Source organism: Oncorhynchus clarkii, chromosome 2, assembly GCF_045791955.1.
Source record: "Oncorhynchus clarkii lewisi isolate Uvic-CL-2024 chromosome 2, UVic_Ocla_1.0, whole genome shotgun sequence".
In the NCBI taxonomy this organism is placed as follows: Eukaryota; Metazoa; Chordata; class Actinopteri; order Salmoniformes; family Salmonidae; genus Oncorhynchus; species Oncorhynchus clarkii.
The window spans coordinates 11,866,325-11,883,628 of NC_092148.1; the positions used below are offsets into that span (position 1 = coordinate 11,866,325).

Below are 17,304 nucleotides of genomic sequence, written 5' to 3' on the forward strand. Positions count from 1 at the left end.
ATTAGGCCTCCTCGAATTAGCATTTCACCACCCATGCACTGTCCATGCTACCGCTTCATAGTAACGTCAGTTATGTAAATTAGTCAAATCTGGCTTATTGTGAGGTCAATAGCTCTGACAAATAGCTTCACTATGGCCAACAAAATATTTTGTTTTCATTTAAAATAAATTATAGGTGTAGCAAGCTTAACTCCAGTCCTCCTTCTCGTCTTCGCGCTCTCCCTCCTAAACGGAACAGAACATCAGTAGGCCTAGTCTGTGCGCACAGATATAGCATTTTTTGTATATTTTTTTTTTACAAATTACATTTTTTCCGGAAGAAGCCTTTGACTGAATTTCAAACAGATTCAACCACAAAGACCAGGGAGGTTTTCCAATGCTTCACAAAGAAGGGCACCCATTGGTATATGGGTAAAAAAAAAAAAAATCACATTGAATATTCTTTTGAGCATGGTGAAGTTATTAATTACAGTTTGAATGGTGTATCAAATACACCCAGTCACTACAAAGATACAGGTATCCTTCCTAACTCAGTTTCCAGAGAGGAAGGAATGTGTCACACCCTGACCATAGTTTGTTTTGTATGTTTCTATGTTTTGTTTGGTCAGGGTGTGATCTGAGTGGGCATTCAGAATTGGACGGTAAAGGACCCTGGGCACAGCCAGGAGAATATCGCGGCTCCAACGAAGAGCTGGAGGCAGCGAAGGCGGAGAGGCGCTGATATGAGGAGGCAGCACAGCGGCGTGGATGGAAGCACGAGAGTCAGACCCAAAAATGTATTGGGGGAGGCACACAGGGAGAATGGCGAAGCCAGGTAGGAGACCTGCGCCAACTTCCTGTGCTTACCGGGGGGCGAGAGAGACCGGGCAGGCACCGTGTTATGCTGTGGAGCGCATGGTGTCCCCAGTGCGGGTGCATAGCCCGGTGTGGTACATACCAGCTCCTCGTATCGACCGGGCTAGAGTGGGCATTGAGCCAGGTGCCATGAAGCCGGCTCTACGCATCTGGTCTCCAGTGCGTCTCCTTGGGCCGGCGTACATGGCACCAGCCTTGCGCATGGTGTCCCCGGTTCGCCTGCACAGCCCAGTGCGGGCTATTCCACCTCGCTGCACTGGCAGGGCGACCGGGAGCATTCAACCAGGTAAGGTTGGACAGGCTCGGTGCTCAAGAGCTCCAGTGCGCCTGTACGGTCCGGTCTATCCAGTACCACCTCCACGCACCAGCCCTCCAGTGGCAGCCCCCCGCACCAGGCTGTCTCTTCGTCTCATCCCTACAGGTGCTCCCGCCTGTCCAGCGCTGCCGGAGTCTCCCGCCTGTCCGGCGCTGCCAGAGCTTCCGCCCCTCAGTCCAGAGGCGCCAGAGCCCCTCAGTCCAGAGGCGCCAGAGCCCCTCAGTCCAGAGGCGCCAGAGCTCCTCTGTCCAGCGCTGCCAGAGCCTTCCTCCTCTCCAGCGTTGCCGGAGCTGTCCGTCTGCCCAGCACGGCCTGAGCTGCCCGTCTGTCCAGAGCTGCTAGAGTCTCCCGTCTGTCATGATCCGCCAGAGTCTCCCGTCTTTCATGAGCCACCAGAGTCTCCCGTCTGTCATGAGCCGCCAGAGTCTCCCGTCTGTCATGAGCCGCCAGAGTCTTCCGTCTGTCATGAGCCGCCAGAGTCGCCAGTCACCCAGGATCTTCCAGAGTCGCCAGTCAGCCAGGATCTTCCAGAGTCGCCAGTCAGTCAGGATCCGCCAGAGCCGCCAGTCAGCCAGAGCAGTCAGTCAGCCAGGGTCCGCAGGAGTCGTCAGCCAGTACGGAGCTGCCCCTCAGTCCCGAGCTGCCCCTCAGTCCCGAGCTGCCCCTCTGTCCCGAGCTGCCCCTCTGTCCCGAGCTGCCCCTCTGTCCCGAGCTGCCCATCTGTCCCGAGCTGCCCCTCTGTCCCGAGCTGCCCCTCAGTCCAGTGGGGTCATTTAGAAGGGTCACCGTGGTTAGGAGGTCACGGAGGCGGACAATGAGGCGTACTAAGACTAGGTTGAGGTGGGGGCTGTCACACCCTGACCATAGTTTGCTTGCTTTGCTCTCCTTCCCAGGAGGAAAGCCGTTACAGAATGGTGATTTTTAAAATAGTTGCAGAGTTTAATGGCTGTGATAGGAGAAAACAGAGGATGGATCAACAACATTGTGGTTATTCCACAAATCTAATCTAATTGACAGAGTAAAAAGAAGGAAGTCTGTACAGAATAAAAATATTCCAAAACATGCATCCTGTTTGCAACAAGGCACTAAAGTAATACTGCTAAAAATGTGGCTAAGCAATTCACTTTTTGTCCAGAAGGCAAAGTGTTACGTGTGGGGCAAATCTAATACAACACATTACTGAGTACCACTCTCCATATCTTCAAGCATTGTGGTGGCTGCATCATGTAATGATAATGCTTGTAATCATTAAGGAATGACAAGTTTTTCAAGATACAAAATGTACAGAATAGAGCTAAGCACAGGCAAAATCCTAGAGGAAAACCTGGTTCAGACTGCTTTCCACTATAAGGGCACAAGGCGAGACCCAGATGCAGACACGGGAGGCAGATGGTTTGAATCTTTGATATTTATTAATCAATCCAAATGGGGTAGGCAAGAGAATGGTCGTGGACAGGTCAAAACCAGTTCAGAGTCCAGGAGGTACAGAGTGGCAGGCAGGCTCGAGGTCAGGCAGGCGGGTATGGAATTCAGAAAACAGGCAAGGGTCAAAACCAGGACGACTAGCAAAAAGCGAATAGAAGCAGTTGAACGGGAAAACACACTGGTTGACTTGAAAGACATACAAGACAAACTGGCACAGAGAGACAGGAAACACAGGGATAAATACACCAGAGAAAATAAGCGATACCTGGAGGGGGTGGAGACAATCAAAAGGACAGGTGAAACAGATCAGGGTGTGACATACACCACACCCTGGAAATGAATTCACCTTTCAGCAGGACAATAACCTAAAACACAAGGCCAAATCTAAACTGGAGTTGCTTACCAGGAAGACGGAATGTTTCTCAGTGACCGATTTATAGTTTTGACTTAAATCTACTTGAAAATCTATGGCAAGACTTGAAAATGGTTGTCTCACGATGATCAACAACCAATTTGACAGAGCTTGAAGAATTTTTAAAACAATAATGGGCAAATGTTGTACAATCCAGGTATGCAAATCTCTTAGAGACTTACCTAGTTAGACTCACAGCTGTAGTCAATGACATAGGTTCTTCTACAAAGTATTTTCTCAGGAGTGTGAATACTATTCATTTTCAATAAATTAGCAAAAATGTCAAAACATGTTTTCACCTTGTCATAATGGGGCATTGTGTGTAGATGGGTGAAAGAAAACAATCTATTTAACCCATTTTGAATTCAGGTTGTAACACAACAAAATGTGGAATAAGTCAAGGGGTATGACTACTTTCTGAAGGCACTGTAACTTTGCCCTGTGATTCTCAGAGCATGCTCTTCATATAGCCTATAGTATAGGGTAGGGAACATTTGATGGAGACCACACTAGGCGGACTCTATTGCACGCCCAGCAGAGAATCAGGTATGAGGGGCAACATTGGGCACACATCGAGATATAATAAGCAGTTAATTCTCAAACACTGAGCAATATGACATTTAATTGATTACAAATGACATGCCCCTCCCCTGAACTAAATAAAACAAATAATAAACCCTCCCCTTGAAAAAGTACAACCATCCCTGATTTTCCTCTGGGTAACAATTGTGTACATTTCAACCACTACCTTATGTCCTTGAATGCCACATGATTTGAATGGACAGAGGAAAAGCATCATTCATCAGTAATGTAATATTAGACAGGCCTTTTACCTTCTGAAATGAATTTAAAACCCTACTTGATGGATCTGTGTTGACCCTGAACCATTCATCTAAAGGAGAATATCTCTGAGGGACTGGGATGGATAAAGTGCCCTTCTGTCTCTGTTTCTTTAACTCTGGAGTTAATGGTCACATCATACAGAAGACAGAACCATAGTATGGTGATATAACTGATATAAATGGATATTTCTATTATATTATTTCAATAGGATGTTATGACTAAACGTTGTATTGAATCAAATAATGGGATTATTAGAATAGTTTGGGACTGATGGAATCAGTTTTAAACATGTCAATTATGACGTTACAGCCTTTTTCTAAAATGGATGAAATTTTTTAAAATCCTCTTGAATCTACACACAATACCCCATAACTACAAAGCGAAAACAGGTTTTTCGAAAGGTTTGCAAATGTATTACAAATAAAAAACTAAAGTATTCAGACCTTGTGCTAAGAGACTCGAAATTGAGCTCAGGTGCAACCTGTTTCCATTGATCGTCCTTGAGATGTTTCTACAACTTGATTGGAGTCCACCTGTGGTAAATGTAATTGATTGGATATGATTTGGAAAGGCACACACCGGTCTATATAAGGTCCCACAGTTGACAGTTCATGTCAGAGCAAAAACCAAGCCATGAGGTCGAAGGAATTGTCCATAGAGCTCCATGACAGGATTCTGTCAAGGCACAGGTCTGTGGAAGGGTACCAAAAATATGTCTGCAGTGTTGAATGTCCCCAAGAACACAGTGGCCTCCATCATTCTTAAATGGAAGAAGTTTAGAGTAAGCATAGAGTAGAGCTGGCTGTCTGGCCAAACTGAGAAATCTGGGGAGAAGGGCCTTGGTCAGGGAGGTGACCAATAACCCAATGGTCACTCTGACAGAGCTCCAGAGTTCCTCTGTGGAGATGGGAGAACCTTCCAGAAGGACAACCATCTCTGCAGCACTCCACCAATCAGGCCTTTATGGTAGAGTGGCCAGAAGGAAACCACTCCTCAGTAAAAGGCACATGACAGCCCGCTTGGAGTTTGCCAAAAGGACCCAGAAAACTCAGACCATGAGTCACTGGTCTGATGAAACCAAGATTGAACTCTTTGGCCTGAATGCCAAGCATCACATCTGGAGGAAACCAGGTCCGCTCATCACCTGGCCAATACCATCCCTACGATGAAGCATGGTGGTGGCAGCATCATGCTTTGGGGGTGTTTTTCAGCGGTAGGGACTGGGAGACTAGTCAGGATTGAGGGAGAGATGAATGGAGCAAAGTACAGAGAGATCCTTGATGAAAACCTGCTCCAGAGCACTCAGGACCTCAGACTGGGGCGAAGGCTCACCTTCCAACAGGACAGCAACCCTAAGCAAACAGCCAAGAAAACGCTGGAGTGGCTTTGGGACAAGTCTCTGAATGTCCTTGAGTGGCCCAGCCAGAGACCGGACTTGAACCCGATCCAACATCTCTGGAGAGACCTGACAATAGCTGTTCAGCGACGCTCCTCATCCAACCTGACAGAGCTTGAGAGGATCTGCAGAAAATAATGTAAGAAACTCCCCAAATACAGGTGTGCCAAACTTTTAGCGTCATACCCAAGAAGACTCGAGCATGTAATCTCTTCCAAAGGTGCTTCAACAAAGTACTGAGTAAAGAGTCTGAATACTTATGTAAATGTGATATTTCTGTTTTTTTTTTTTATAAATTGGCAAAAATATATAAAAATATATATTTTAAAAAGGCTGAAAGGTAACAAAAGGTGGAAAAAGTCAAGGTGTCTGAATACTTTCCGAATGCACTGTATATTTAAAATGAATGCTACATGGTCTCTCTATATAATTTAGTTTGATTACCTCCATTTTTCAAGTCTGCATTGTCACGTTGGTATGAAGAGAATCGGGAGACAGGTGCAGGAATGCGTAATAGGGTTTTTAATTAAGCCCGAATTACGGCGTGCCGTGTAAGGGCATGGGGACGAAGACCAAACGAACACGTAACAAAAACACAGGATTGAAACTTCGGCAGCTGCAAATGGGCCGTCCGACTTCGCCACTTCAGCAGCCACAACCGGTCCGTCCGACGCCGCCACAACCGGTCCGACAGACCCCACTGGTCCATCCGACGCCACCGCAACTTCGGCAGCGGCAACTGGCCTGTCTGACAATGACGCAAGTTCGGCAGCTGCATCAAGTCCTGAACGACCCGCACTGCGTTCCTGTGATCGTCCTCGAGGCAGGTGTCGTTGCGCTGCTGGTGCAGCACCTCGGGGGGGGGCGTTACTGTCACGGGTCCCTCCGGAACTTTCATTACACACACCTGTCCCCTATTCCCACTGATTAGCAGCTTGACATGCATCAACAAGTCCATTGTTCTTCTCCCCTCTCTTAAATGCATCCGCACAATACTTCTAAACAAACTCCTTCACATATGTCTCCACCACCCAACCCCCTATCCCTCCCACCACCCAGACCATAACCCTCCCACCACCCAACCCCTTATCCCTCCCACCACCCAGACCATAACCCCCCCCGCCACCCAGCCCCCTATCCCCCACAACCTCACTCCTCACTGTCAAACAACAATATTTGCTCATCTGCATCAAAGAGCCACAGGGTTTTGTTGGGTGTACAGTACAGTCAGTGTTTGAGTCAGACACAGACAGACACACCGTTGCTACAAGGAGACACACAGAGAGACTGCCCAACGAACACACACAGGGAAGGGGAAGACCTGAGAGACTCACAGACATGCTGACACAGACACACAAATAAAAGTATGAGTGCAAACTCAAGTCCAGGGATTTTTCCACTCAGCACTTTCTTCTTGGCCTTTCCTTCTCTGCTTTTTTCTCTCTTTTTCTGTCGCTCCTTCTTCTCGCCTTCTGTCCCCCTCCTTCCCTCTACATCTCTTTGCTCACTCTCTCTGGCCATCCCTCTTTTTCTCACTGTCTCTCTCTCTCTGGCCATCCCTCTTTTTCTCACTGTCTCTCTCTCTCTGGCCATATCTCTTTTTCTCACTGTCTCTCTCTCTCTCTGGCCATCCCTCTTTTTCTCACTGTCTCTCTCTCTCTGGCCATCCCTCTTTTTCTCAGTCTCTCTCTCTGGCCATATCTCTTTTTCTCCCCTCGTCTGCTATTGTCATAAATACCATAAAACTGTGGGTATGAGATCTGTATTTTCAGTTATGTTGTGTTCTTTTCTGAGGGGTCAGGAGGAACACATCCTCTCCTCTAGGGAACAAAAAACCTGTGACATAGACTCTAGTATATAAAGCATGTTTTTATTTGATATATTATATCATATTATACACACCAAACTGGATATAAATACAGGCGTCATCGTCACCATGCAAAGCATTGCAGAGTTCATTACAAAATAAAAGTCCAAACCCAACATGCAGGTATTGCTAATAAAAAAGGTCTGACTTTAGGCGTGCATATCAAACGTTAAGGGTCCGTGACACGAGGTCCTCACTAAAGCCCCCTAAATGATAACAGAACACACAAACGCTGCTTCCCTGTTGTCATACTCCATGTATTTTTGTGAATTCATACAATCAATGAGATATTTCTCAAGTTTTGAAGCTTTGGTATTTTCGCTCAGCCCGTCACATTTTTAATCTCCAAATAGGAAGTATGGTCCAGTCACATCCGTGCATACAAAGTGCTGTCTTTAATATAGTCCTTATGAAGTAACAATCACACAGTGAAATGCCCTTTGATATTTCAGGGGGAGACGGGGGTGTTTGAATCGGACAGTTTGTAAGCAGCCCCCCACCAGCCCCCAGAGCAGTCTATTATACCGGACTGTCTGTGTTGTCACGAACACTACTGCGGACTGCTCTTGCGGCAGAGCTGATTCGCTGACGTCGGTGTCTGCCTGTTCCTCCGTCGTTTCCCCCCTGTGAGCAGCGTGTAGAAGAATGGGTTCACGCAAGAGTTCCCGTACGTCAGCCCCGTTAGGATCCGGTTCACCGTCACCTGGGTACCCACCGGTACTGTCCGCAGCATGTCGGGCCGGTATAGCGGCAGCAGCTGCCACACCCAGAAGGGCAAGAAACAGGCCCAGAAGGCCAGAACTATCCCCAGGATGAGGAGCAGGACCTTGGGCCTTGGGGCCCGCGGAGGGTAGGACGTGCTACCCCCACTACCACTGGCCCAGGGCTGGGTCTGGGACACCCAGTAGAGACGGCCCAGAGTAGCATACAGCGCCCCGATGGCCAGCCCCGGCCCTATCATACTGGTACAGAACAGCACGCTCATATACACTTTGGAGCTCTGCTCGTCCCAGGCAGGGACACACAGCTGTCCGTCGTCTCCGTCCTCCAGGTGGAGGGTGATCATCATGGGCAGGCTGAGGGCCACCGCCAGGCCCCAGGCCAGGGCCACACGGAGCAACCCAGAGGAGTGGGAGGACGAGGTGGCCAGGGGGTTGGCCACAGCCCGATAGCGGTCCAGACTCATGGCGGTGAGGGTGTAGATGGAGGCGTGCAGGGTGATCAGGTCCAGGCTGAAGAGGAGGCGACAGCCCAGCTCCCCAAACGCCCAGTCAGCCGCCAGGCTGTCGTACACAATGAAGGGAGCCGTGAAGAGGTAGAGGAGGTCCGCCAGAGCTAGACTCAGCACCTGGAGATGGAGGGAGGTGGAGGAAGAGGAGGTGGGAGAGGAGGAAGGGGAGAGGGAGGGGGGAGAGGAGGAGAGGCAGGATGGTAACGGTACTCCTCTCCCTCCTAAACAGCAGCTAGAACACCCTCGCCTCCTCCTGCCTCTCCTGCGTCTGATGAGGAGACCCATGGTGTAGAGGTTCCCCCCAATGCCCAGGAGAGCCAGGAGGGACAGGAGGGAGCAGAAGAGAGCGGTTGAGGCCAGGCTGGGGGAAGGAGAGATGTATGGAGAGGCGGAGGGGAAGGAGGAGTTGGGGATGAAGGGGGAGGTGTATAATGGAGAAGGTGAGGGAGGCAGGGAGCTAGAGAAATCCATACTTTTTAGTTGAAACTTCTGAAATGGTGGTGGTGTAGAGGTTAGCTGGGTTTATATAAATGTCAGAGGGAGAGGAACTATTATTTTGATTCCACTTGGCTGGATGGGAGGGTTTTGGTGGTGGACAATAGTAAGAGTGTGGGGCGTAGACATAGGAGATGAAAGGGAAATGGGAGAGGAGAAAGTTATATGTATTAGCATTGAAACACAGAAAATGGCCTTTTGAAAAGCATCTACAGCATTTAATGATTTGCCACACAACTGTATTCTGCCTCTTTTTGGCCATTTTGTTTTTGGCATATGGATGGATGTTCTGTCAATGTATTGTATTTGTGTAGTAGTCCCAGTAACAGAGGCATTTTAGAAAGGCATCATCATAGAAGTCGTATTGGCAAAGCTTCAATTCTAGATAAGTTTATGGTGCTTTTTTTCACACTGGCTTTTCTGTGTAGGGGTGTAGAGCCAGTTGTAGATCATACATTTACTGATGAACCCCCTGCACTCCTGTTAAGGTCGCACCGCTGGTTGTGGGCAACAATTTAATGGCACGAAACGAACTGTGGAACCCGACGCATACAAATGTTCACCTCGCGCCTCATGAAGTTGAACATGAGGCAAGCAAGCTGACGCGTTTTTCGGCCCTTTCCAGATTTATGTCTACGTGCACATTTGGGCACGAGAATGCAGAGACTCCGGCGTCAAGCTGTCCCTAATTTTTTTACGTCACAGAACATATTCCTCACCAGTTTATGAAATTCCATCGGCTTGCTACACCGCTGTGGCTGGGGATAGGAAGAGCAAGGCAGGAGACAGAGAGAACCCATGTTGTAGGCAATAAAACATAGTGTTTTGCTCGGTGATTTATTAGGGCATAAAATGAGGTTTGAAACCCACTGTTTCATTAAACAAAACATTGCGATATCTACATTAGGCTAATTATAATAAGTTAATAATGGTTATAAACACACAAGTATAGACTTCAACGTGGTTTCCTATAGGCGAATCCAAATAACCTATCCAACCTCATTTATAACTCTCGGCGTAGTGGTAAATGTAGTGATTGTAATTGTACGCGGTAACGTCAAAGCAGATCGAGGGGTAAAGATAGAGTGCAGAAAAAAGCCTATGACACATGTTGGCTCCGGCAGTACCGGGGTTAAGAGCTACTGTTGAACTGTAGAGGGCCTGCCGAACTCCCGCTGTGGCCCATGTCCCACGGGTTTAATGTGCCCCCTAAAATAACATCTCTGTTAATATCTTTAACAAATGGACATTCAGACTGTTGCATTTTTACTGGAGGTTTCTTTCCTTAGATTGTTACTTAGATATTTAATATTTTAGCCTAATTTAGCTTTCTAAAAATATTAGGCCAAGGCTACCACATCATAATCTAAAACGGTTAGGCTATGTCTTCTAAATGTAGGTGACAGGTATTATTTTGTGAAAATATTTGTGCAAGCTCCAAATACAACATTTTATCAGAGAATATAAATGAGGTTTGAATTTAATAAAAATGTTGACAAACAGGCCTCGGCCTACGGTAAACACAGTGACATAAACATAACTGAAAAGACTGACTGAAGAGTAGAGTAGGCCTAATGATGACTTGTTAATTATTGATAATATTCATTTAGGCTAAATGGTCAGATGAATAGGTAGTGTATCCACCCAGCATTAGACAATTCTTCCACAGAAGTGTATATCCAAGACCAGAGCTCTTTATTACAGACTGCTCTAGCCAAGACCACAAATACACCTTTTTAAAGTAGGCTATATAATCTGTTGAGTTGTCTTTACCTTATTCAATCCAATTCCGGTAGTTGCAAATAACATCATCATCCATTTAATTTGTCTGAATGTCCGATTCAGTTTCCATTCAAAAATCCACAGAGGCCTATAGTTGGTCCAGTTTTTGTCTATAGAAAAAATAGATATCCTCAAATCTTTATTATTCGTTGTCAGACAGGTGATGGTTGATGGATCTAAAGCTGTTCCACCTAACTTTGTGCCTCGCAATGCTATGTTTCCTCTCCTCTCCCTCCTCATAGTGTGGCTCTCGCCCCCTCGGCCCAGTCTCTGGTGTGTCTACGAGTCCACGGGAGGGGAAGGAGGAGAAACAGACGTGCTCACAGCGTAGAGTCAGTTATTAAAGGTCGTGGTTAAAGTAACTATTATAGCTGTCATTCATGCAGCCTATAATCAAGTCCGTACAGTAAATGGTTATTGTCAAATAGTGAAAGTTTGGACACTCTTCAAGCTTCCCTAATGCATATCTAGATCATATTTATTCTATTCTATATAAAGCTAGTTTATTTTAAATAGGATGTTATATTACTACAAATACTTAAATGTCCCATAGAGCGGCGCACAATTGGCCCTGCGTCGCCTGGGTTAAGGGAGTGTTTGGCCCTGCGTCGCCTGGGTTAAGGGAGTGTTTGGCCCTGCGTCGCCTGGGTTAAGGGAGTGTTTGGCCCTGCGTTGCCTGGGTTAAGGGAGTGTTTGGCCGGGGTAGACCGTCATTGTAAAATAAGAATTCGTTCTTAATGGACTTTTCTAGTTAAATAAAATGTTTTAAAAAATAAATAAATAAAAACAGTATCTGACTCCCTCATAGCCTAGGCCAAGACATACTAATGCTATTCACTGTGAATCAGTGAATCACTTTGAAATGAATTATGCAATATTTCTCCTGCCAGTGCAATAAACAGTAGGCTTAATTACTTTATAACAACATGACACAAAAATGAACAACACAAGAACAAAACCAATGGTGAGTACACTAGACTAGAGTACAATACATATTGTACAAACATTGTTGCTATGAATTAACTAAATTGTACATTCTTCATTACAGACATTACGTTACTAGGGTTTACTGAACATGCACCTTCCAGTAAGAGTCACGATGACGCACGAGAATAGTCTTTCAGTGAAATTTACACTCGTGTGTTTCTTTAATTACAAAGTCAATCACTCAATTGGGACTGGTTAAGATAAGGTAAAGAGCGGCAGGCAGCCTAGCGGATAGAGAGTTGGGCGAGTAACGGAAAGGTTGCTGGTTCGAATCACAGTGCCAACAAGGTGGGGAAATTATGTTGTTGTGCCCTTCAGCAAGGCACTTAACCCTAATTGCTCCTGTAAGTTGCTCTGGTTAAGAGCATCTGCTAAATGATTCAAATGTAAAAATGTAACTTTATCGACCCCAAAAGGAATCAATCCTCAATTGCACCAGCCAATCCAACAGACAGAACTACAATCAGCAACGTTCTGCCGCAACATACTGTAAATTGAATAAGTATCTAGATTACACAAACACACATATGCGTGTTAGTTCCAGTATCTTCCAGTTAAAATGTGTGACTCATGAGGCTTTCCAGTGAAACAGACCAGAACAGGACAGGAGGCAGACGGACAGACGTGCTGACACACCAGTGAGACGTCGTTATTTGCTGTCATTTCGGGGAGCGCTGCAATAACTAACGCACTTCAACTACAGCCCAATGTCAATACTACACACACACACACACACACACACACACACACACACACACACACACACACACACACACACACACACACACACACACACACACACAGCATTATATGGTGGTGGGATGTCTGAATTTTGAATTACATATTTCCATGTCAGAAACAAGTTCAAATAGCAATGATTTGGTCATTAAGCATAGAAGAAACTTCTAACTCACATTCAGGCTTGTGCCCGGGAATTAAAACCACCATCTTGGGTCTGCCAGCACCACTATGCCCCTAGCAACTCAGCCACATTGACCTGATTGTGTGTGGTACTTATTGAGTATTAACCTGTGCACTGTACGACTCTTAGCATGATTACTGTCTGGTCTTGATGTCCCATACATGTGTTAGCAAGAGAACACAATACCGACTGAGATAAAGACGAGAAGTAGAGAGAGGGAGGGTGGGGGGACATACCTAGCCCCGCAGGGTGTGAGGAATTTGAACAAATACCTGGCACGGGCATGCCAAAGAAGGAGGAGAGGGTTAGGGGGAGAGGGGCTAAGGGGGGAGAGGGGCTGGGGGGGAAGCTGGAGGGAGAGTGGTTAGGAGGGAGAGGGGGCTAGGGGCGGGAGAAGCTGGAGGGAGAGGAGCTTGAAGGGAGAGGGGCTAGGGGCGGGAGAAGCTGTAGGGAGAGGGGCTAGGAGGGAGAGGGGCTAGGAGGGAGAGGGGCTAGGGGCGGGAGAAGCTGGAGGGAGAGGGGCTAGGAGGGAGGGGGGCTAGGGGCAGGAGAAGCTGGAGGGAGAGGGGCTAGGAGGGAGGGGGGGCTAGGGGCGGGAGAAGCTGGAGGGAGAGGAGCTAGGAGGGAGAGGGCTAGGGGCGGGAGAAGCTGGAGGGAGAGGGGCTTGGAGGGAGAGGGGCTAGGGGCGGGAGAAGCTGGAGGGAGAGGGGCTAGGAGGGAGAGGGGCTAGGAGGGACTAGGGACAGGAGAAGCTGGGGGAGAGGGGCTAGGAGGGAGAGGGGCTAGGAGGGAGAGGGGCTAGGGGCGGGAGAAGCTCGAGGGAGAGGGATTAGGGGCGGGAGCAGCTGGAGGGAGAGGGGCTAGGAGGGAGAGGGGCTAGGAGGGACTAGGGACAGGAGAAGCTGGGGGGAGAGGGGCTAGGAGGGAGAGGGGCTAGGGGCGGGAGAAGCTGGAGGGAGAGGGATTAGGGGCGGGGGCAGCTGGAGGGAGAGGGGCTAGGAGGGAGAGGGGCTAGGAGGGAGAGGGACTAGGGACAGGAGAAGCTGGAGGGAGAGGGGCTAGGAGGGAGGGGGGCTAGGAGGGAGAGGGACTAGGGGCGGGAGAAGCTGGAGGGAGAGGGGCTAGGAGGGAGAGGGGCTAGGGGCGGGAGAAGCTGGAGGGAGAGGGGCTAGGGACTGGAGAAGCTGGAGGGAGAGGGGCTAGGAGGGAGAGGGGCTAGGAGGGAGAGGGGCTAGGGGTGGGAGAAGCTGGAGGGAGAGGGGCTAGGAGGGAGAGGGGCTAGGGACTGGAGAAGCTGGAGGGAGAGGGGCTAGGAGGGAGAGGGGCTAGGAGGGAGAGGGGCTAGGGGTGGGAGAAGCTGGAGGGAGAGGGGCTAGGAGGGAGAGGGGCTAGGGACTGGAGAAGCTGGAGGGAGAGGGGCTAGGAGGGAGAGGGACTAGGGACAGGAGAAGCTGGAGGGAGAGGGGCTAGGAGGGAGGGGGGCTAGGAGGGAGAGGGACTAGGGGCGGGAGAAGCTGGAGGGAGAGGGGCTAGGAGGGAGAGGGGCTAGGGGCGGGAGAAGCTGGAGGGAGAGGGGCTAGGGACTGGAGAAGCTGGAGGGAGAGGGGCTAGGAGGGAGAGGGGCTAGGAGGGAGAGGGGCTAGGGGTGGGAGAAGCTGGAGGGAGAGGGGCTAGGAGGGAGAGGGGCTAGGGACTGGAGAAGCTGGAGGGAGAGGGGCTAGGAGGGAGAGGGGCTAGGAGGGAGAGGGGCTAGGGGTGGGAGAAGCTGGAGGGAGAGGGGCTAGGAGGGAGAGGGGCTAGGGACTGGAGAAGCTGGAGGGAGAGGGGCTAGGAGGGAGAGGGGCTAGGAGGGAGAGGGGCTAGGAGGGAGAGGGGCTAGGAGGGAGAGGGGCTAGGGGTGGGAGAAGCTGGAGGGAGAGGGGCTAGGAGGGAGAGGGGCTAGGAGGGAGAAGGGCTAGGGGTGGGAGAAGCTGGAGGGAGAGGGGCTAGGAGGGGTACAGGGACATAGGCTTGCTCCGATACAGACAGAACAATGGACTGAAATAGAGATACAGTGTATATAGACAGGGATGAAGAAAGGTAGAAGGAAAGGCCAAAGACGGGAGAGAGCAGTGAGCTCTGGGTGCTCACTGCTTGGGCTCTCAAGTGGACAGAGATAGAGAGAAAGATAGAGATGGAAATGGAAATAGTTAGGCGAGATAATTTAGAGGTCAATGTTGACTCAGACAAATGAGGAGAAAATTGAGAACGACAAATTGGGGGAAAGAGGGGAGAAATGGAGAGAAGGGGGGATGAGAAGGGAAGTTAATCTGAGATGGTATGCGGCTTGTTTTCTTCTGTGGTACACATCCAGCCCATCGATCTCTGTTCACATGACAGTGCTGTCTGGTGTAATCTCTAATTACATGCACTTGAGCTGTGACTGCAGCATCTTAACCTAGTCTACAGTTGTTTCAATTCACATTTGAGGGACGAAGAATAACCTCATTCAGAGATGTGACTTCAGATCAATTATATCATTTCTTATTTTCTGAACTATTATCTATTTCTTTCATCATTGAAACTGACCCCAAACCAGGGTCTTCATTCTCCTCCTGACCATTGTTGTGCTGATCATTTATGTTGTTTTAGGTTGTGTCTGGAAGGGACCTGGATCTAGCTGTCGCTGGACATCACATAGAGAACTGGCTGGTCTAAACCCTTGGATGACAGAGGTAAATTGTAATATACCAAGGTAGGAACCATATCCTTGAGGCAGCTGTCACAGTGGTACTACGCTGTCATGACAATGATGACAACAGACATTATATTTCAGTATTTCATGACAGCCAACAGTTATCCGTATTGTTCTGATGTAAGTCAGGTGTGTGTCTGATGTATGTCATTCATCCGTATTGTTCTGATGTAAGTCAGGTGTGTGTCTGATGTATGTCATTCATCCGTATTGTTCTGATGTAAGTCAGGTGTGTGTCTGATGTATGTCATTCATCCGTATTGTTCTGATGTAAGTCAGGTGTGTGTCTGATGTATGTCATTCATCCGTATTGTTCTGATGTAAGTCAGGTGTGTGTCTGATGTATGTCATTCATCCGTATTGTTCTGATGTAAGTCAGGTGTGTGTCTGATGTATGTAATTCATCCAGTGTTGTGTAGCCAGATGTAAGTCAGGTGTGTGTCTGATGTATGTAATTCATCCAGTGTTGTGTAGCCAGATGTAAGTCAGGTGTGTGTCTGATGTATGTAATTCATCCGTATTGTTCTGATGTATGTCATTCATCCAGTGTTGTGTAGCCAGATGTAAGTCAGGTGTGTGTCTGATGTATGTAATTCATCCAGTGTTGTGTAGGCTGATGTAAGTCAGGTGTGTGTCTGATGTATGTAATTCATCCGTATTGTTCTGATGTAAATTAGGTGTGAAGCCTTCCATGTGACCCACAATCCTTCTGACGTGTCTCTGTAGACTACTGCTGAGAGTTCCAGAGGTTATGACTATAAAACAGAACTGAGCTTGAAATCACACTCAAACTGAGCTTGAAATCCCACTCAAACTGAGCTTGAAATCACACTCAAACTGAGCTTGAAATCACACTCAAACTGAGCTTGAAATCCCACTCAAACTGAGCTTGAAATCACACACAAACTGAGCTTGGAATCACACTCAAACTGAGCTTGAAATCACACTCAAACTGAGCTTGGAATCACACTCAAACTGAGCTTGAAATCACACTCAAACTGACCTTGGAATCACACTCAAACTGAGCTTGAAATCACACTCAAACTGACCTTGGAATCACACTCAAACTGAGCTTGGAATCACACTCAAACTGAGCTTGGAATCACACTCAAACTGAGCTTGGAATCACACACAAACTGAGCTTGAAATCACACTCAAACTGAGCTTGGAATCACACTCAAACTGAGCTTGAAATCACACTCAAACTGACCTTGGAATCACACTCAAACTGAGCTTGAAATCACACTCAAACTGAGCTTGGAATCACACTCAAACTGAGCTTGGAATCACACTCAAACTGAGCTTGGAATCCCACTCAAACTGAGCTTGGAATCACACACAAACTGAGCTTGAAATCACACTCAAACTGACCTTGGAATCACACTCAAACTGACCTTGGAATCACACTCAAACTGAGCTTGGAATCACACTCAAACTGAGCTTGGAATCACACTCAAACTGAGCTTGGAATCACACACAAACTGAGCTTGAAATCACACTCAAACTGAGCTTGGAATCACACTCAAACTGAGCTTGAAATCACACTCAAACTGAGCTTGGAATCACACTCAAACTGAGCTTGGAATCACACACAAACTGAGCTTGAAATCACACTCAAACTGAGCTTGGAATCACACACAAACTGAGCTTGAAATCACACTCAAACTGACCTTGGAATCACACTCAAACTGACCTTGGAATCACACTCAAACTGAGCTTGGAATCACACTCAAACTGAGCTTGGAATCACACACAAACTGAGCTTGGAATCACACTCAAACTGAGCTTGAAATCACACTCAAACTGAGCTTGGAATCACACTCAAACTGAGCTTGGAATCACACTCAAACTGACCTTGGAATCACACTCAAACTGACCTTGGAATCACACTCAAACTGAGCTTGGAATCACACTCAAACTGAGCTTGGAATCACACTCTCCTTGGAAAAACAGTTTTTATTTTTCTATATATCAGCATCTGTGAGTGGTAGTTACAAGGGAAGTAACTTTAGTAGCCTGTCATGACAGAAATTAAATAA

At 47.8% G+C, this 17,304-nt stretch overlaps 1 protein-coding gene across 1 annotated transcript; it reads right to left on the bottom strand.

Moving 5' to 3' along the window:
* Window positions 1–7,491: 7,491 nt before the first annotated feature.
* On the bottom strand, window positions 7,492–8,816 carry LOC139379444 (urotensin-2 receptor-like). Its single transcript, XM_071122258.1, has one exon. It carries the CDS (start codon window positions 8,814–8,816, stop codon window positions 7,665–7,667), a length of 1,152 nt encoding a protein of 383 aa, XP_070978359.1. The 3' UTR covers window positions 7,492–7,664.
* Window positions 8,817–17,304: the final 8,488 nt, after the last annotated feature.

Bases quoted from the DNA above. Each gene is read 5' to 3' on its own strand.
- LOC139379444 (XM_071122258.1), bottom strand. From the start codon at position 8,816: ATGGATTTCTCTAGCTCCCTGCCTCCCTCACCTTCTCCATTATACACC.